Genomic DNA, 20,943 nt, shown 5'->3' with positions numbered 1-20,943 from the left:
CTCCACTAACATCCACTCACTCCCAGCATATCTATCAGCAATACCACATGTCCCCTCCCCTCCACTGATGCCTCTGCATTCCAACCCCCACATGCATTACTTTTTCTTCAAGTGACTTTGATTGGGACATTCATATGCCCAGCCACAGGCAGGATACCTGCTTCTTCAATCTTCCTTGCGACTAAAGGTACCATATGAGGATTCAGGCCAATGGGAATGTAAGCAGTAATCCCTTGGCTATTTTTGTTCTTCCTGATTAAAGGTAAAGATGCAACTGGTCTTCCTTCCTGCTCTGAACACAGACATGATGTCTGGAGTTACAGCAGTCATATAACAGCCATGAAACAAAAAACATGGGGGTGAAAGCCAACAGCTGAAGATGGTAAAGCAGAAAGGCAGAGATGTTTGGCCCAAGCTGCCTACAGTAGTCCTGGAGCACCTGCCTCTGAACTTGTTATGTGGGGAGGCACATTTGCTTACATCCCTGAATTTCAGTTTTCTGTTACTTACAGCTAAACACTTTGATACATGAAGTTTAAAATCTTAGGAAAGAATAGCATTGATTAAGTGCCATCAGCTTCTCAGAAAAGTGATTGCCTCACATTAACATGTCTTCTCTGCATTTCACCAATTAAAGTTTTTCTTTACATTAACAAATTCCTTTTTTAAAAGGAAATATCCTTTAAAAAGATGTCTACATTATGCCTTAATAAAAACCTTTCCTTTTTTATTTTTTTTATTTTATTTGGTTATAGTCAGTTTACAATGTTGTGTCAATTTCCAGTGTAGAGCACAATTTTTCAGTTATACATGAACATACATATATTCATTGTCACATTCTTTTTCACTGTGAGCTACCACAAGATCTTGTATATATTTCCCTGTGCTATACAGTATAATCTTGTTTATCTATTCTATATATACCCGTCAGTATCTATAAATTTCAAACTCCCAGTCTGTCCCTTCCCACCTCCTTCCCCCTGAAAACCTTTCCTTTTCATGTCTATCTGAGATTCCAGGATGAAAAAAAAAAAAGATAAAGAAAAGAAGTATTAATGAGATGATATAGTTAGAACTTCCACTAGTTTCCAGGGTTAAAAACATATCAAAAATGAGATACTATTTTTTTTTCCCATTAGCCTAGGAAAACTAAACCAGTTACTGTTCTTTACAAACAAGGGCTCTGGACAGACCCATTAATGTTTTTTTTTTAATTAAGTTAATATTCATATACAAATTACCATATAGAATAGGAGGTGAAAAAGTAATATAACTTTTTATGTAGATATTTACATGTTAAGTATCACTTTGTTGTTAATCTTATTATAATATAAAACAGAGATACAGAAAACCATCCAAAACAAATGTACAGCTTAATAATTATTAGAAGGTGAACACCCTTGTACCCACTGATGCAAGGCAAGAAACAAAACTTAGCCATCCAGCCCAGAAGGCTCACCCATGTGCCTCATCCCAATCACAGACCCCGCTCTCTAACCCCGAGTAAACATTATCCTGACTTTCATAGTAATGACTTCCTTATTTTCAAAAAACAGCTTTATTAATCAAATGTGCATCCTAGACACTATAATTTAGTCTTGTCCATTTTTTTTAAATTGATATGTCTTTTAATCTACAGGTGCCCTCCCTGTCTCTTTCTTTTTATTATAATTTTTGTTGAAGAACTCTGGCCTTTTAACCTGTAGTTTCCCACAATCTGGATGTTTGTTTACTCCTAGTGCAGTTCAACAAGTTCTTCTGTCCTCTGTGATTCCTGCAAATTGGCAGGTGACCTACAGATGGATCAGTCTCAGGTTCAATCCCTAAGGAAGACTCTAGGTGGTAAAAGCAAGACTTTAAGTGGTACACGTTGCCTGCCTGTCTGTCTCTGTAATGTCAGCAGTCATTGATGCTTAATGCCCACCTCAAATCACTGGGGCTTACAAAATGGTGATCCCTGATTCTATCACTTTGTTTTAACTTCTAACTTGAAATACTTTTATAAAGACACTCTTCTCAGTAACTACTTGGTTTCCCAGTGGTACAGTTCATAAGGACAGAAGTGACATGAGACATAAGGAGAAATAATGACCAGCCCCACAATGACTGTCATTATCTGAATGTAATACTTGCTGCTAAGGAGATATGCATGGATTACACTAAACTTTCCAGATCTTCCTGCCAAATGTGGAAGTTTTTCAAGAATTTTCTTTTGTTTTATAAAGTCTGTGGCTTTTCAACACTAAGATTGTTAGGTTTTCTTCTTTGTATACAACATATACATGCACATATGCACAGATATATTTAGAAAAATCCTCCAACATTATCCCTCGATGAATTGGTGTTATTTGAAAGATAAAGCATGAAAACCTTGTAATCCAGGAACTTTCTCCACTTTAAAGGGCTAGGGGAGGGGAAGTTTTACATCTCACTTTTAATTATCAAATATTTCATACCATTAGTATCAAAAACTGATTGATAATTATAATCATCATTTTTATGTTTTTACACTTACCATCAGTTAAAAACTTGGTAAAAATACTCAGCAATTCACACATACTTTGCCATGTGGGAGAACTCTTCAATCGACTCCTCTGGAAACCTGGTATTTTCTGTACCAACATCACAGAAACTCTAATTCCTACCAACAAGTCATTCATCAATTGCGTTTGAACAATGTGATTTCCAGCCAATTTTCTACAATGAAGAAAACATATTATTACAAAAGAAAACTCAAACAAAAATGTCACCATTTCTATTTCTCTCCAAAATAAAACATACTCCTCAATCAAAAGGCCAAAATTAGCTTTAGATTATAATCAATATTTATGCCTCTTAGGTCCATTCCCATAAACATTCCAGTTATGTAGACATTTATTGCAAACTTTCAACAGTCTTAACTTACCTCAAATTTCCCTTTTTCTCAGCCTCACTTCTTTTTAAAGTAAACATAACAAATCAAGAAAAAAATGACACAATTTATTAATCTGAACACTCCCTATCCTGGATACTTTCTTCACCTGGCTCCCAAGATGCCAGGTTCTCCTAGGTTTTCTCCTGCTCCACCGTTGCCGCTCCTTCTCAGGCGCCTTGGCTAGTTCATCCTCTTCGCCCAGACCTCTTTCTATCAGAGCTCGCCACAACTCAGCCTTTAGTCCCCTTCTTCTGTCCATCTAATTCAGTCCCGTGGTGCTGAGCTCATCTAGCTCATAAACTTTAAATTATAATCTCTACGCTGACAATCCTTCAATTTTCATCTCTAGCCCGACCTCTCTTTCTAATTCCAGATTTGTATATGCAACTTCCTATTCAATATCTTCACTTGGATGTCGAAAAGACATCTCAAACAATGTGACCTTATCCACAACTCCAAACCAGCTCCACCTGCTAGGATCTCTAGCCTACAAAAACTTTGTAACCATCCTTGATTCCTCTCCCCACTATCCCATCTGTAAGAAAATCCTATTGGTTCTACCTCCAAAATCTATCTGGAATCAAAACACCTCCACTGCTACTCCCAGCCTGAGCCACTCTCATCCCTCCTTTATGTTACTATTACTTCAAAAGCCTCCTAACTGGTCTTCCAGCTTCTATCCTTGTTCCTCTCAATTATCAACATAGCAGAACACAAGAGTAATGATATTAAAACAACAGTCAGGGAAAACGGTTTGGGGTTCCTCAAAAAGTTAAACATAGAATTACTACATGATACAGTAATTCTGCTCCTAAGTATATGCCCCAAAGAACTAAAAGTAGAGACTCAAACAGATACTTGTACGCCAGTGTTTATAGCAGTATTATTCACATTCACGAAAAGGTAGAAACAGCCTACATGTCCATCAACAGATGAATGGATAAACAAAATGTGGCTTATACTACAATGGAATATCATTCTGCCATTAAAACAGGCCTGAAATTCTGATACATCCAACAATACAGGTTAACCTTTATAACACTGTAAGTAACATAAGCCAGACACAAAAGGACAAATACTGAATTCCACTTATCTGAGGTATCTAGAAAATGCAAATTCAAAGAGACAGAAAGTGGAATAGAAGTTACCAGGGTTGTGGGAAGAGATAAAAAGACAGTGAATGTTCTTTTGGACACATTGAATTTGAGGCACCTGTAAAACATCCAGGATGCCCAGGAGGCAACCACTATATGAGTCTACCACCAGGGTAGAGATCTAATTAGGAGTGATAAATCTGGGAATCCTAAGTACATAGATGGTAGCTGACATAAAGAAGTAGATGATATTAAGCACTGAGAACAAACAGAATGAAAAGGACAGAACTCACACTTAAGAGGAGAGCAGAGGAAGAAGAGCGTAAGAGGAGACAGAGAAGGAGTTCCAGGTAAGGCAGAAAGAGATCTTGGGTTAAAGACGGCACACAGATATACTTCTGTTCTCCCCCAGAACCTCCCTAAACCAACAGCCAAGGGATTTAAAACATAAAAAGACACAAATGATAAACAGACAATAAGACAACAATAACATTTTATAAGCAGATAGATGAGTGATAAACTAACTTAGCAAAATCAGGAAAGGCGAGTACTAAGCCAGAGAACAAGCCCAGAGCAATCTGATTTGCAGCCCCGAAAGGCTAAGAAATTTTTGGCACCAGGTACTCCTTGATGTGGTGGTAAATGTAGGGATGAAATCAGGAAGACTGGCTACAAGTCTGCTGAAGAAGAATAAGAACTCTGGATCATACCTCTAAGCCAGCAGACAACTGGTTTACCTCTAGAGAAGCTAAAACAGCAGATGTCAGAACAGAAAGACAGCACAGACATGGCAACAGTATCATACTGCAAACAGGAGAATGAGGTAAATAGATGTACAATGAATGCCAAATGCCAAGATTTCAGCCTTCTTCCTTCACTCAGCAACCAGATTAAGCCAATGGTTTGAAAGATTCTTCCATGGCAAATCTGCTACCACTGGAAAAAGACCTCAAGGGTTCCCATATGAAAAAGCCCAGCTAGACTAGCCTACAATAAAACTTATAATCAACCCCTCCCATATGCATAGAGATTCAAATAAACACTTGGTGCCCCATTCTTAAATGAGTGCTCAGCCAAGGATCACAATGTCTGAGGAAAGTTTCTAGCAACAAATAGAGTGGACAAAGGCAGCAAACAGAAAAAAAGCTTGGAAGAAATAGAGATCATGTAAAGACAGGAAAACTTAAAACAAACAAAAAACACTGTCATTAATATCCTCAAAGAGATAAGAGAGGATACTTCATCTGTGAAATAAGAACAGGATGCTATGAAAAAGGAACACTCAGGTGGAGGAAAGAGCTCTTCCCTTTCTCATTTATTCTCATAATTTATTTGATTTTTTAAAATTAAATATCAAACCTCTAAAAAATAAATTTAAATAATTAGGTCTAATGTTAATGGAGAGGGTTGGAAAGGAGCACATTCTGGAACCTTTTAAAAATTTCCTTTGTATAAAGACAATGCACAACTGCAAATGTGCACACACACATACACAAGCATGGAAACACAACACTTGCCTATTTTCTTCTGAGATTTCAATTAAACTCTTCTGCAGAAAATGAAGCACTGAAATAAAAAGAATATAATGAAAAATTTTAAACCGTGAACTTTAACTTCAGCCCAAGAAAATATTTTAAATCACTGCTACCTAAAATGATATCATAGTATAGAAGTAGAAATGCAAAAGAAAGGAGTATGATGTATGTACCTTAGTCATCTGTAGTACTCTACTCATTGCCAAGAAACTTAAAAGAACCAGTTCCAAAATGATATATACAAGCAGACACCTCTCAGAATAAAGTAAAATAATAGCACTTACCATTTTCAAGAAGATTATTAACACTTGTTCTACCTGTGGGGGGGAAAAAACACTGTGGGGTAAGGAGCATCAAGACCAAACATCATTTAACACAATGATGTAATGACAGGTGTGAGTCAGAAAAAATACTAGAAAAGAGCTGGCTTACCTAAGTCAAAGTTCTCCATACAGGAAGATAGATTGTCAATAACTTTCCTGTAAGAGTATAAATCAGTAGTATTCAATTCTTCCTGAAGACGAGAAGTAAAACTTTGTATAGCTTCACTTAGAAAAAATTCAGGTAGGCCATTCAGTGAGCTAGAAAAAGAATCAAGTATTAAAAATCTGACAGCCTTATAGTACATAAAAGGATACGGACAGAGGAATGGGTGGTGAAAGGGAGGGAGGGAAATAATACAAATGAAAAAATATTGAACTACACCTTCAAAATACTGTCAGAAAATTATAACTTTATACCACTGTCATTGGAACTCCCTGGTCTGTCATCTCTCAGCTGGTCCCCTGCTTCCATCTTGCCTCCCTCCCATCCCCCAGACTACCCTCAACAGAGCAGCCAGAGTGATAGTACTAAAACACCAGGTTATTCCTCTGTCTAAAATCGTTCAACAATGTCCCTTTCAGTCTAAGCAGTAGCCAAAGAGCTTTCAATGACTTACAAGCCCCTACACATCTGGTCCCACCATTATTTCTCTGGTCTCATCTTGATCCTTGTTCACGCAGCTCTAGCTACACAGCCCTCTTCTGGTCCAACAACATGTCAAAGTCTTTGTTCTTATTATTTCCTCCATCTGGAACCCTCTTCCCTCAAATATACGCAATAATCATTTCTTCACCCCTTTCAGGTCTACCTCAAACATTCCCTCTATCAATGACATTAAGATATCTGAGATAACTACTATATTTTAAACTACAACCTCACCCTACCCTTGGTGCTCCCTTTGCCACTTCTCTGCTTTATTTTTCTCCGTAACACTCATGCCCTCTAATTCCTATATATTTTGCTTATTTGTCTATTTTCTATCTTCCCCTTAGAAGGAACCTCCTTTCTAGAGTGCTTTATTCACTGTATCCCCAATGCCTAGAAGAATACTTGACACATGGTAGATGATAATAAAAATTTACTGAAAGGATAAATTAAACGTAATGCCAATTTTACCTCAGCTAATCTAAATCAAAACCAGTAGGCATTTTTTTTAAATTTGACTCAATAGTTCTAAAGCTTTTCTGGGAGGAAAAAAAATTCAAAAATAGGAATATTTTGAAAAAGAAGAGTCAGTAGAGGGATGATTTGTTCTAGTACATAATTAAACCACATTATCAAACTACACTGAATAAAAGTGTGGATGCTGGGGTATACACAAATAGACTCAAGTCTAAAATTAAACTTGTGTTTATACAAAAACAAAGAGCATAATAAGATGGCATTTCAACTATGTGGGGAAAAAATGGACTATTCAGCAGTTTGGGGGTAAGTGGCTCCCCATACAGAAAAGAAAACTAACTTGGATCTCTACCTCACACTACAAACTTAATTCCAGATAGATTTAAAAGTTAAACAAACAAAAAAGTATTCTAAGAAAAGAGAAGTAATTTTATATAATCTTATATTAGAGAAAATACATATAAGCTGAAACTCAGAAATCTATACAAAGGAAAATATTAGGTTGGATTACAAATTTTTTTTAATTTTATAAAGCAAACACCATGAAGAAAGTTTAAAAACAAATAACAAAATAAAGCACTATATTTGGCACACAATCTATATGGGGTTCTTATAAATCAAAAAGACATTCTGTGGTTGGCTGCCATCTTGCAGGTATTCCCCTTCTTTGCTGGCAAAGTCCACTTCCCACTAAAGAGGCTAAAAGAGTGAGACCTCTCCTTCCCAGCCATTTGTCACAACCAGAGAGAGTGCATATGGTCCAATCTTGACAATGAAAATTGACAGGGCCTTCAATGAAAAGTCCCTTGGGACCGTCCACAAAATGTTTTTCTTTCCAATAAAAAGAAATACAAAAGAAGAAATTTTCTTTTTCTTTTCTTTTCTTTTTTTTTCTTTTTTTTCTTTTTTTGTCTTTTGGATGCAATACAGTCTATATGTAAGGTGTCTGTAATTGCCACAGCCCCTTGTAACTCTCAGGGAAGACAGGGCCAACACAATGGGAAAAAAAAGATGGAAAACATCAGGATCTTTGATGACATTGTTGACCACTTCACCAAAACCCTGGAACTGGCCAGGATTTCATCATTTGCTTTATGACACAATAAATACACTTACTAAAAAGAAAAAAAAGAAAAAAAGAAATTCTGACAAGAAAACAAACAAAAATGTGTAAACACAAAAAAAGTAAAACAGTCAAAATCCACACATTAAAAAATGTTCAATCTCACTAGTAATCTGGAAAATGCAAATTATAACATAATACTATTTTTCACCTATCAGATTTTAAAAGATTTAAAGATTAACTTTATTCAGTGTTGGAAAGATATGAAGAAAAAGGCACTCTTATTCACTGTTGGAAGTATAAACTGGAATCATTTAGAGGGGAATACAATTTAGCAGTATTTATCAAACATTTTGATAGGCATAAATTTGGTCAAGAAATTCTACTTCTAGGAATTCATTTCAGAGGAATACATATATTCAATTATATACATAATTATCATTGCTATCATTGGTTATCATTGCAACACTGTTGAAATAATGAAAACTTAAAAACAAACTATCAGTGGAGAAGCAATTAAATATTGTGTAATATGGCACATATAAATTTTGGTACATCTTTATTATGGAATATCTACGGCTGTTAGAATGAAGACTTTGGGTGGAAATGTAAAATGGTGCAGCCATATGGAAAAATGCAGGGAAATTCCTCAGAAAATTAAAAACAGAACTACCATATGATCCAGCAATCCCACCTCTGGGTATATATCCAAAGGAGCTGAAAGCAGGATCTCAAAGAGAGATTTGCATACCACGTTCATAGCAGCACTACTCACAATAGCCAAGAAGCAGAAGCAACCCAAATATTTTATCAACAGATGAATGGATGAACACAATATGGTATATACATACAATGGAGTATTATTCAGCCTTGAAAAGGAAGGAAATCCTATCACATGCTACGACATGGATGAACCCTGAGGAAATTAAGTCAGTCTAAATGATAAATACAAATATTCTACTTATACAAGGTATACAAAGCAATCAAAATCATAGAAACAGAAAGCAGAATGGTTGCTGCCAAGAGCCAAAGGGAGGAGGAAATAAAGAATTGTTATTTAAGGGTACAGAGTTTCAGTTTTGTAAGATGAAAAAGTTCTAGAGACCCACAGCACAACAACGTGAATATACTTAACACTACTGAACTGAGCACTCAAAAAAGATTAAGATGGTAAATTTTATGTTATGTGTTCTTTTAAACCATAATTTAAAAAAAAAAAAGAATAAGGACTACACTGACATGAAATATCTCTAAGACATTATTTAGTGAAAAAACAAGCTATGGAGAAATATGTAGAGCATAATTCCATTAATATAAAAAAATAAAAACTAAAATATAACACACACACTAGACCCAAAGAAAAGGTCTAGAAAGAGACATCAAAATGTTAAGTGATAATCTTTGCTAAGAAAAATAAGACAGATCAGAAATAGCGTACTTCTATATTGTGTACTTCTACATTGCTTGAAGTTTTTACATCAAGCATATATTCCTATACTACCTGTGTAATTAGAAATGTGTTTAAATCAAGAACAGAGGGGACAAATAGAGGAAAAACAGCAGGATGACAGATTTAAATTTAACCAATAATTGTATTGAATGCAGCTAGACTAAATCAGGTGTCAGCAAACTACAGCCCACAGCCTGATTTTTAAAGGCCCATTACCTGAGAAGGCTTTTTATATTTTTACAGAGTTGTGATAAATAAATAAATAAATAAACAAAACAAAGTGAAACCATGTGAATGAAATTGTTAAGTGATATATTTCAGTTCAGTTTTACCAAACCACAGAAGAAACCTTAACTATTGGTTACTTTTGGTCAAACTAAACATTTAATTGCCTAACTTCTCTTTCTTTTTTTCCTTACCTTGCCAAGACTTTCTTCAAAGGATTCTTCAGATTCAAAGAAAGATAAATGCCTGCTAAAATATCCAAACAGCTTCGAACAGTGGGATCACACATGCCATTTTTATTTGCCTTCTCCAGTAAGGGCACAATCTATAATCCAAAAAATTCAAAGTCATAGTAATTTTTTCTGATATAAAATATAGCAAAGTAACATCGATTCAAATACTCTTCTCAGTCTCAATTATAATGTGAAATATTTTTACACTGCATTGTTAAGGGTACTGATAAATACCTATTTCAGTATTTATTAATTTTTTAAAGCCATGCCCCCAACTCCCACTTTACCCTCCAGACCCATCTTCATTAAGAACTACAGACATGTTAATGGCTTAAGGTACAGGAATTCTGTAGCACTACAATACATTTAATTGATTTCCAAAAAACTATTATGCAGGTTCAAATAGTAAATCCTAATACTGAAATGCTAGTAAGGATAGTCTTTACTTTCTTTTTTTAATGCTGCCCCTTGAGATAAGTCTTTACATTTTAAGTTAACTTTTTGATGTTCCTGCTAAAAAGTTTTGATTAACAGGAATAATTTTTTTAAATTTATCACCACAAAAAAGGTATGCACAATTACCTCATTAACCTATCTATTTACAGTTTCAGTGGTGGCAGGAGCCTGAATATAGTTTCTATCATTACTCTGAATAAAAAGTTATCACACAATGAACCAAAAAAACAAAACCCTTTTCTTTAAAGATACATTGATATTAAGTAATTGGGAGCCAAAAATTGTCAGCTAACTTTAAAAGTCCATAATAGCATGATAATCTTCAAGATGCATCAACAAATATCAAATCAGCCTTACCTGTTTAACATAATGGATCTGTGACACTCCATCGGTGAGTTGCACACAACGTAATAGCAAAGAAGCTAGATTTTTCCCTTCCACATCAGCCAAAGCTACATAACACACACACAAAGATCTCTTCAGTGACTTAATAATATATGGACATGAATTTGCCTTTGTTATATATTCTATAAAATGTAAATATTTATAAACAAAATAAACAAACTTGGCAGAACTTGGTCTAAAGATAGGAGTAGATAGACATTTAAGAAAATCATTTTACATTCAAAGCTCAATGTAAAGAACATGGAATAATTCAATAGCAAGAGTTTGAACATTACGTGATACAGAGTCCTAGAGATAAAAATACTCTTGTTTGCAACCTAGAAAAGAAATCAACAAATGAAGTCAGAAATCACTTACATCTCAAAGTTTCAAGGTCCGGATGACAAATGGTCAACGAAGTAACTTGTGTTTGTTTCTTCTTCTTTACACCCATTTTAAGTAGATTTAACAGTAGTCACTACAAGAAAGAAGAGTTTTAAAATATTGTCTAATGCACTACTGACCTCAGTACTACTGACATTTTGGGCCGAATAATTCTTTGCTGTAGGGTGTTGTCCTGGGCATTGTAGGATATTTAACCCATCCTTGGCCCCTATTCACTAGATGCCAACAGCAACCTCCTCTAAGTTGTGACAACCAAAAAATGTCTCCAGATATTGCCAGATGTCCCCTGGGGAGCAAAGCTGCCACAGGTTGAGAACTACTGGTCTAAGGATTTCTGCTTCGAAAAACTTTTTTTTAAGCTCAAGAAGAGTTTATTACTGTCTAAAGTTACTTTTACCTACTATTACTCAGTTTTTATATTGTATTTATTTTACTTAATTTTTAGGTTTTCTTTTGGGGGGATATTTATATTTTAAAATACAGCAAAGATTCATTTTAGTAATAACAAAGAAACCAGCATAGTTTTTCAAAAATAAACTGGGCCTACCTAACCTCAGTGACTTCTTAGACTGACAAATCAGGAGGCATCATAACATATTGTATCTTGATTCCTGCAAAGTATGTGATAAACGTTCACATACTATCCTTGTGAGTTCTTTTTAGTTAACAGAGTTTGTTTTAGCTAACAAGGTTCATAATGAACTGAACACGTGTACTCAAAGAATACACACTAATAGTACAGTGCAATCTATAGACAAGTCACTAAGGAAATGCCACACAGGGCTCTTGGTAGTTAGCATTTTTAGTAGAGTTTGTAATGTAGACATTAGAGGACATAACACAGCGAATTTATAAAAGACACAAAGCTGGAAGGATATGGTGGATGATGGAATCAGGATTAAAAAAAACAGCTCAATAAATTGGAATAAACTTACCAAGATGAAATAGAAATAAATGTACAGTGCTACATTTAGATTAGAAAAATATAACCTAGAAATATAGGATGGGGAGACGAGGGGAGGCAAAATGTGATTTGAAAAGTTTGAGTATTACGTGAGCCAACAGCACAACAGGACTGCTAGAAACCACATTAGAAGTCAGCTAGATCAAGGGAATGCCTAACCCTTTGGTCATCTTCACAGGGCAGGGGACATGCAGAACACTAGGTGCTGTGCTGGTGGCCACATCTTAAGGAGCAAAAGAGCTGCTGTTGTCAGAGGACTGCTTCGGAGAGAAGAGGAAAAGGTACATTCTGTCTCAGATGGCTATAGAATTTGTAGATGCCTACAGAATTAGGAAAAGTCAGTGCAAGCTTCAGGGAGGCTGATTTCAGCTCAATACAAAGGAAAAACTCATTGGTCCAATTATAGAATGGGCTGCCTTTCAAAGAATTTTCCAGCACTGGGAATATCCAAACAGAAACTGAATGAAACCTTTTCACCAGGACTCCTGCAGTAACCTCCCAACTGGTCTCCAAACTTGCTTCCTTTCACAGTCATCAAAGCAATTTTCTTCAAATCTAATCATTCTCTTGCTTAAAACATTCCAAGGGCTTCTATTTACACTTAGAATAAAATTCAAACCTGAGACTTTGGTCTTCAGGGCCCTAAATAATCTGGCCCTACCTTCCTCTGCAGTTCATCTCAAATTAATCTTCTCTTCAGTATCTCAGGGGCTTCGCACTCCCTGGTGCTCTTACCTCCATCTAAGGGACCTCACACTTGCTGATACCTCTGCCTGTCATGCTTATTCCACCAAATCTTTGCAAGGCTGATTCCTCATCATTCAGGTCTCCTCTCAAATATTACCTCCTCCAAGAAGCCTTCCATGACAACTCTGTCTAAAATGCCACGACTCCTACTCACAAACAGACCATTTCTATTACTTCATTTTCTTCATAGCACTTACTACTACCTGAAATTACAATAACTTGTTTATTTGTATATTGTCTATCTTCCCTAGTGATAAAATCCGTGAAGGCAGAAACTTTCATCTGTTTTGTGTACTGTTTTAATTCTCAATTCTCAAAACAGTACCTGGCATATATTAGGTGGCTTAGTAAGTGCCTGATGAATAAACAAATCAGCTAATTAACAACCACTTGTCAGAGATGTTCAAAAAGGAATGTATGCCTTTAATGGCAGAAAACTGGACAACTTGTCATCTTAAGTACATTCTATAGCCAAGTGACAAGCCAGTCCCGACACTGAAGAACCTAAGGTCCCTTTGCAAAGAAATCAATACAGCAATGAAATGTGAAAAGTCACTTAACAGAAAATGGCAATAAAGATGGACACAGCTAAAAAGGCATTGACAAGGTAAGAATTTGAAAAGTGACATGACTAGATCAAGGGGGATATTACTGGGACTCATTTCCTAGTGATCATCAACAAACAAAGTTTAGAAGGGATAGGGACAGACAACTGGGGATACTATTCTCTGGTGAATGGCGAGCAAGTTTGCAGCAGGCTTTGATCTTGGAACCCTCAACACTGCACAGAAAGAGGTTTGGGTGCTTATGCGTGCTCAATGGATGCCTGAAGAATCTGGCCTCCCAATAACGGGAAATCCCGTGCCCACCCTAAGGCACTGCTGACATGCCCAGAGATGCTCAGCAAATTATACTCCTGACCTTCTGACTGCTGCTCTACTCCCAACTACACCTTTCTAGCTGACTCCTACAAACATTCAAACACGTGGAGTCTGGGGAATGATAGGTGAAAAAAAAAAGTGGTTAAGATGCTATCTCCATGGAGACCTAAGCGACCGAAAAACAGGTTCGCGACCGCCAAATTCTCGCGCTAACTAAAGGACGGGATTAGGTATGTCGCCGGGCGACCCTAGCAAAGTGGCGGAGCCGAGCGGTGGAGAGTCGGGCGCCACCGCGGTTCCGGCAAACAGGACGCCTGAGAGCCAAACCTCGTGCCCGTGAGCGTCTGAGAAGAGTCGCAGCCGTCACGCTGAGCCCCGGAAGCTGGTCTAGGTCTACGGTGTCTCCGTGGCTCACAGCGTGTCTGTAGTCCACTACCGGGTCAGGGTGAAGAGGACCTGGAGGAGGAATCATCGCGAGAATTGAGCTAATAAGTTCCTCCAATCAGGAGTCCAGGGAGGTCGTGATGTCACCGGGGAACCGGTGTTAATGAATTTGGTCAGACCCTACTTTGAAAGAGTCCGCGGTCCTTCACCTCCATCCCTGGGGCGAACGCCACCCGCCTCCATCCTCATAGGGCAGCTTAGACTGTGGGCTTCACAGCCCTGAGTGCCTGGGAAGCATTTTTACCTCAACCCAGACGTTCCACCCTTCTCCACTCAGCTTCCTCAGCGCAAAGACGAGGAGAAAACTGACTCCGGGCCTGGAACCAGGAGCCTAACGACTTTAGAGTCTGTGAGATGGGGTAGGGAAGGGGACGGGCATTCAACCAAAGCCACAGTAAGAATTTTGACCAAGTTAAGAAGTACTAAAGTGAACTAACTTACGCCACAGTGCATGTATTCATTCAGCAGTAAATAAGCGCTATTGTTGAAGCATTGCCAGGTGCTAGCCTTGGAAGTTATCCTCTGGGACGTGTATATCACGCAGATAATTCATTTATCAGATCGGTTTGTTTTTGTTTTTTAGGTTCAGTCTTTTAAAAATACATAAATAAGTAGGTGCCAACTTCTGCACCAAGAGCTAGGAGAAGGGGGTAAGATCAGGAAATAGGCAGTAGGCTATGTTCAAATGCAATTAATTTGGGAAATACTGAGAGACATTCCAGTTCACCAAACCTTTAGTCAAGAATGAATTGAAGTTTTTAATCTTCACTTTTCTGAATTTTATCTCACCTTCCCTTGTTTTTCTTTGTAGTTTTATCGTATGTGTATGTGTCACCAAACATACCTTATTTTGTTTGATTTTGAGCTTTATTTATGGAATCGTTTGTTTTCTCGATGTCTTTGCTTCTTTCAGCATTGCTTCTGGCATCCTCAGAAAAAATTCATGTAGTTTTTCATTTACTGTTGTATAGTATTCTATTGTTTAGCATGACATATTTATCCATTCTACTCCTCTAGAGATTTGGATTTTTTCCAGCTTTTGCTCTAACAGTGCAGCTTTGAACTTACTTGTACATCTCAGCTGATGAGTGTATGCAGAACTTTCTCTGTAGCAACTTTTTTTCCAATATTTTTGACCTGGACTGATAGTAAGAAATACATTGTACCTTAAACCGGCTACATGTAACTGCTCACACATGTATAACTGAAAGAAAATTTCTTGAAATATTTGTTACTCTACAGGAGCTATGTGTTCTTATTTTTTTTAATTGTGGTAAAATGCAAATAACAAATTTTACCGTCTTAACCATTGTTATTTTTAAAAAGAGATAGACAAGAAGAAGAAAAGAAACAACAGGCCCAGGGTGGAGCCACTAACCTCCCTGCCCGCCCCCCCCTCAGGTCAGCAAACCAAGACTTAATTGTAGTTTCAGCCTCTCTCAGGAGTGGAATTTCTTGGTCAGCACTGGAGAGGTAACCTTACCTGTAACAATCCTTTCTTTTCTCTTGTTCATAACCTCCTTGTCCTGCCCCCATTTCTAGAAAAGCTTTCCATTTTGTACCACTGAAGGGGTGCCTTTCTGTTTACTAGATGGGATGCTGCTTGGTTTATGAATCATTGAAAAAAGTCAGTTAGATCTTCAAATTTACTTGGTTGAATTTTGGTTTTTTAACATCATTTTTTAAGGGTTTTCCTTTTTTTAATATATGTTATTTCAGGCCTACTGAAAACAATCAGTGGATTTCAATCATTTTTAAATTTTCCCGAGCCATTTGAAAGTAAGGGGCAGACATTGTGACTCTTCACTGCACTCAATTAGGGCATGAGCTAGGAGGGAAACACAACAAACATCTATATGAAAAGGTGGTAATTGCTGTAGAAAAACTAGGGGAACTAGAAGATGAGAGTGGAGTGGAGGGGAGATCTGTTACCATTTTAAATAAGGTGGTCAGGGTAAGCTTCCTTGAGTAAAGATTTGCAAGAGATGTAGATACCCTGAGGAAAAGTATTCCATGTGGAGGGAACAGCCAGTGCAAAGGTGTTAGGGCAGGAGCTTGGTGTAGAAGAACAACAACGAGGCCAGTGAGGTTGGAGCCAAGTGAGCAAAGGGATAGGTAATAGGGAATGAGGCAAGGGAGTTTCAGTAATGTAAAGCCTTACAAGGACTTTGACTCTAAGGGAAATGGAAAGTCATTTTGAGCTGAAGAGTGATAGGATTAATTTATAATTCAAAAAAAATCACTGAAGCTACATTGTTGAGACTAGACTTTAGTGGAAGTGGGAAGACCAGTGAGTGAGGAGGTTGTTGCTGTAAACTAAGCAAGCAAGATGCTGGTGGCACAGACCAAGATGGTAGCAGCGGAACATGTGAAGAGTGGACAGATTCAGGATATGATTTGGAAGTAAGCCAATGGGATTTTTCTGAAGGATAGAATATGGGGTATGAGGAAAAGAGGAGTCAAAGATGATTTCAAGATTTCTGGCCTGAGCAACTGGAAGGATTAAGTTGCCATTCATAGAGTGATAGGGGCAGAAGTTTGCTTGGAGTGGATTTGAATGGGTTTAAAAGAGACAGGGAGGAAAGGAATTGACAATGACAAGATTAAGCAGAGATCACTCCAGTACTTCTAGTATATAAGGGGCAAATAAATGGAGTGGTTAACTCCTAGGGGAAATAGAGGCAAGATTAAAGTTAAGATTTTAAAGATTGAAGCAGTAACATGTTTGGAAAAGAGCCTTTTGTTTTTGTAGTCACCTGGCACTACCAACTTGAGACCACTTTAAATTAAATTCTCTGCTAGGGGTTTTTCAGAACACAGCATGAATTTGGGCCATGAACCTTTTTTGTAGTGCTTATGTATTTTATTTCTAAAAATGTATCCCAAGGGAATTTTTTAAAGAATCAGTAATCCTTAATATATGAAAGTGTAGGAGGAAACATTTAACTGACATCTTACTGTAAAAATAGACTACATAAAATCATGAAAAGTGATCAGTATATCCATGTTTTATTCAGTATAGTTTAACTTTGTAAATATGTACCTGGTAAAGCAGCATTTTCCCCTCAGGGAAGGGTATTTTTATGGTTATCTAATGGCACACTTTCATGCATAATGGTTTTTTAAATTTTTTACATTTGGAAGGACATTTGAATAATTAAAATTTGACCTTTTGAAAACCACCAAAAAAGACTTCAATGCCTGTTCATTTAATACTTGTTCATAAACTTCAAGCCCAATCAGAAAGTATCTCCTATAGGTATTGTTTTTCAATAACTGAAAAGTGTAATAGAGTCTGTCAGTCGCATAGTCACCCTTACATCCTAAAAAAGCATAATTTATGGTAATCTGCCAGCAATGCATGCTAATTTACATAACTAAGGAATCCCTCATAAAAAGCCCTGTTTAATAGTTTTATGTCTAAAATGCAGTCCAAAACTAGAGCTATGAATGTGAATATTTTATTGTTTATTAATACAAGATTATATTTTGTTGTTTGTTAATATAAAATGTTATTTAATATGTTTGTCCCCAAGTCAATGAATGAAAGCATAGTACTTCTATTATTTATCTATTGATGCATAATAAATGATCCCAAAACCTAATGCCTAAAACACTAAAAACATTTATTAGCTCAGTTTCTATGAGTCAGAAATTCAACAGTTGCTTGTCTCAGTGCTTCTGGCCAGGGGTCTATCATAAGGTTGCAGTCATCCAGAGGCTTAGCTAGGGCTGAAGGATCCATCTCCAAGATGACTTAACTCAGTGGTGCTCATTGTTGACGGAAGCCTCAGTTCCTCCCTAAGTGGGCCTCTTCCCCAAGCTGCTTGAGCATTCTCACAGCATGGTGGCTGGCCTTCCCCAGAGAGAGCAAGGTAGAAGCTTCAGTGGTTTTTATGGCCTAGCCACACAAGTCACACACATCTCAACAATATCCTATTGATTACAAAGGTCAGCCCTATTTATTGTGAGAAGGGACTACACCAACCCATACATACTAGGAGGCTAGTATAATTGGGGGTCCATTTTGGAGACTAGCTACCACAGATCTACAACACGTCTGCAGATTTCTCTTGATACTTAAAATGACTAATGGTTTACACCTAAGGAATGATTTATTTAAGAGTTGATTGATTATAATTTCCAGGTACCTCTTAGGGAAACACTAATGCTCATGTGTTCTTACAAACTTGTTTGCTTTTTAGTGATACACATTTTCATAGAAGACAGCCACAGAATTTAAACATAAAACTAGGTTTACTAGATGCATAGGGATCCTTGGGGCCTGAGACTGGCTTCCAACCTAGCTTCCTGGGACATTGGTAGCCTTCATACCAGACTGGCTGAGTGGCAGGGCAGAAGTCAATCAAAATGACCTAGTGGGTCCTGGAGGAGAGTATGAGTGATTTAACTGATCCACTATGTTGTGGAGTATCAGAACACTAAGGCCTGGCAAATGAGTGCACCCAGTACCAGCATGTGTTACATAGAAATCTCATTTATTTGGCTACCATCACAGATGCCAACCCAACCAGTGCTTCAGAAGCAATGGAATAATCTTCCAGTTGGCTGTTGGGAGGTGTAATTGAATGTAATTCATTTCCTATGGAGTAGAGAGACAGGATCTTTACCAACTCAACTGCTTAAAACATAAATGAAACTTCTGTGACCCTTTAGAAAATGTGAAAAAAGCAATTCAATTAAGTATTCTCAATGTAAATATTTATTTTAATAGTTAAGCAGATTTCCTCTAAAAACAAACAGGTTTATTATGAGTAAGGAACATTTTAGATGTTCTTCAAAGTTTTTCTTCCCAAAGAATTCTGATCCTATCCCTTCCCTACTTAAGAGCACATAGTGGCTGTCTTCCATGTGAGTTCTCTTTTCCTTCCCCATACACCATGCTCCAACTTGTGGGACCGTCTCAGTATTCCCTGATAGCCCTGTTCTTTCATGCACTGTGCTGTGCTCTCTGCTAGAACAGAAACATACAAATATTTTCTCAACTGCCCCACAGATTGGTTAAAACAACATCTTGAAACTGATGTATCCAAATTGTGTGATGTTTCACTTACTTCCTCCACTTGATGCAGCGTCAGGCGTGGGTGTACTTCTTAGCAAACTCCTTCCGTTCATGGGCTGTAGTGCCATCCTCTAAGTCGTGTTTCTTCAGGGCCTAAGTAGCGCACTCTATGGAGTCCTGTGGCATCCCCTTGACACATGTGCATTTTTTATCACAGCCTTACGGTTGCAGGTGGTTCCCCTGCTGCAGGGCCTGGCCATCAGCTGTGATCTGGGGGAGATCTAGCCAGGCACATCTCAGCTTGGACAAGACTCTTCTGGTTTGGCTGGCGCTAGCCTCTGCCTGTGCCCAGACTTTGGTTTGGGAATGGGTGAATTCAGGCAGTGAGGGGACCATCCCATAGCAGTTTTGAAAAATTTGTCCATACCTGGCACCTCTTCCTGGTCTGGTAGCACGCACAAGCCAGAAGGGCAAGGTTGAGGATTCTCAGAAAAAAATAAACCATGCTGGCTGTACCACAGCATTCAGGAAACCTTTGTGCTGTTCTAAGAAGGGGAACATACCTTAGAGGGCCCCACAAGAGGAGGAATAACTGCCAGCCCAGGAGTTAGGCTTATACTAGCCCATCACTCTGGAAGCCAGGCAAAGTCCCTCCACCTGCAGGACTCCATCCTGGCCCCTAGGCCCAGAGCTCTCCTGGACTAGGGAGAAATAGATGTAATCCCTTCAACCAGACCCCTTCCCTTAGCCCCAGTCATTCTCATTTATTCCTCAAACACAGATCTGGGAAGCAGGCAGGGCTGGGATTCTCATTTTACTGATGGAGAAATATTAAAATGGAACAAATTGCTAGTGTGCCTTGGTTCTGATTTTTAGTCTAGGGCTCTAACCATTATATTACACACTTTCCTTTTATATGCAAATGAGGCCAGTTGTGTCATTGCCACTTTCCTACAACATGAAACAATGCTATAATAACAAGGTCTTGGGAATTAATGGTACTAAATGGATAATTTGGGTTTAATGTTAAATCCTGGAGTAGGTGACCCAGAGCCAGAAAGAATGGTTTTCCAAGTGTCACCTCTGCCATCTGGTGGCCAAATGGCAATACAACTAAAGCATCTGAGTATTGATACTATCATCATAGAAAAGTCACGCATGACCCAGAGGCTAAGTGAATGATCTGAGTGTGAGCTCTGACTTTTAGGGCCTGAGATGACAAAATAAAATGTTAAGTCTACAAATTAAGGTCAGAGGTTTTCCACAGTTATTTCTGCTCAGGGTGAGGAACCTCATAGTTTACAATGGAAGAGCCCCTTCATCCATTTATTCAACAAATATTTATTAAGCTTGTCTTAAGTCGGTTCCCCAGGAAACAGATTCTAGGCAGAGATTTGCATAAAGGAGGGTTGCTGCGGAGTATTCTTGAGAACCACCCTTGTAAGGGCTTGAGGTAAACAGAACTGGTTAGAAAGGATTGAACTGGGATGATTTCGCTACAGAGCCTCTGCCTTAGCCAGTCCTACTGAGAGCTCTGAAGTTGGCTTGGCAAGGGACAGAGCCTCTGTCCTTCTGTCCTTCAGCTAGTTACTGATCAGGCAGTGAGCTGTAGCAGCTGAGATTAGCGCATCTGGGGCAGGGAGGAATAAATGAATTGGTCCTGAAGTGGAGATCTGGGC

General features: G+C 37.9%; 1 protein-coding gene and 1 pseudogene across 2 annotated transcripts in view; one reads left to right on the top strand and one right to left on the bottom strand.

Moving 5' to 3' along the window:
• THADA (THADA armadillo repeat containing) overlaps positions 1 to 14,234 on the bottom strand; it is a 285,411-nt gene extending 271,177 nt beyond the window's left edge. For both annotated transcript variants that reach the window (XM_072937807.1, XM_072937808.1), the window contains exons 1-8: positions 14,125 to 14,234; positions 11,179 to 11,278; positions 10,774 to 10,868; positions 9,922 to 10,052; positions 5,976 to 6,124; positions 5,828 to 5,860; positions 5,526 to 5,574; positions 2,516 to 2,697 (exon numbers count right to left, since the gene is read on the bottom strand). In XM_072937807.1, coding sequence (XP_072793908.1) covers positions 2,516 to 2,697; positions 5,526 to 5,574; positions 5,828 to 5,860; positions 5,976 to 6,124; positions 9,922 to 10,052; positions 10,774 to 10,868; positions 11,179 to 11,254 — 715 coding nt within the window. In that variant the 5' untranslated portion in view covers positions 11,255 to 11,278; positions 14,125 to 14,234. The remainder of the gene's footprint in view (positions 1 to 2,515; positions 2,698 to 5,525; positions 5,575 to 5,827; positions 5,861 to 5,975; positions 6,125 to 9,921; positions 10,053 to 10,773; positions 10,869 to 11,178; positions 11,279 to 14,124) is intronic.
• Positions 14,235 to 18,085: 3,851 nt separating this feature from the next.
• On the top strand, positions 18,086 to 18,798 carry LOC140685812 (SS18-like protein 2 pseudogene; annotated as a pseudogene).
• The last annotated feature ends 2,145 nt before the right edge of the window (positions 18,799 to 20,943 follow it).

This window comes from Vicugna pacos, chromosome 15 (genome assembly GCF_048564905.1).
Source record: "Vicugna pacos chromosome 15, VicPac4, whole genome shotgun sequence".
Taxonomy (NCBI): domain Eukaryota; kingdom Metazoa; phylum Chordata; class Mammalia; order Artiodactyla; family Camelidae; genus Vicugna; species Vicugna pacos.
This window is presented reverse-complemented; position numbering and strand designations above follow the sequence as displayed.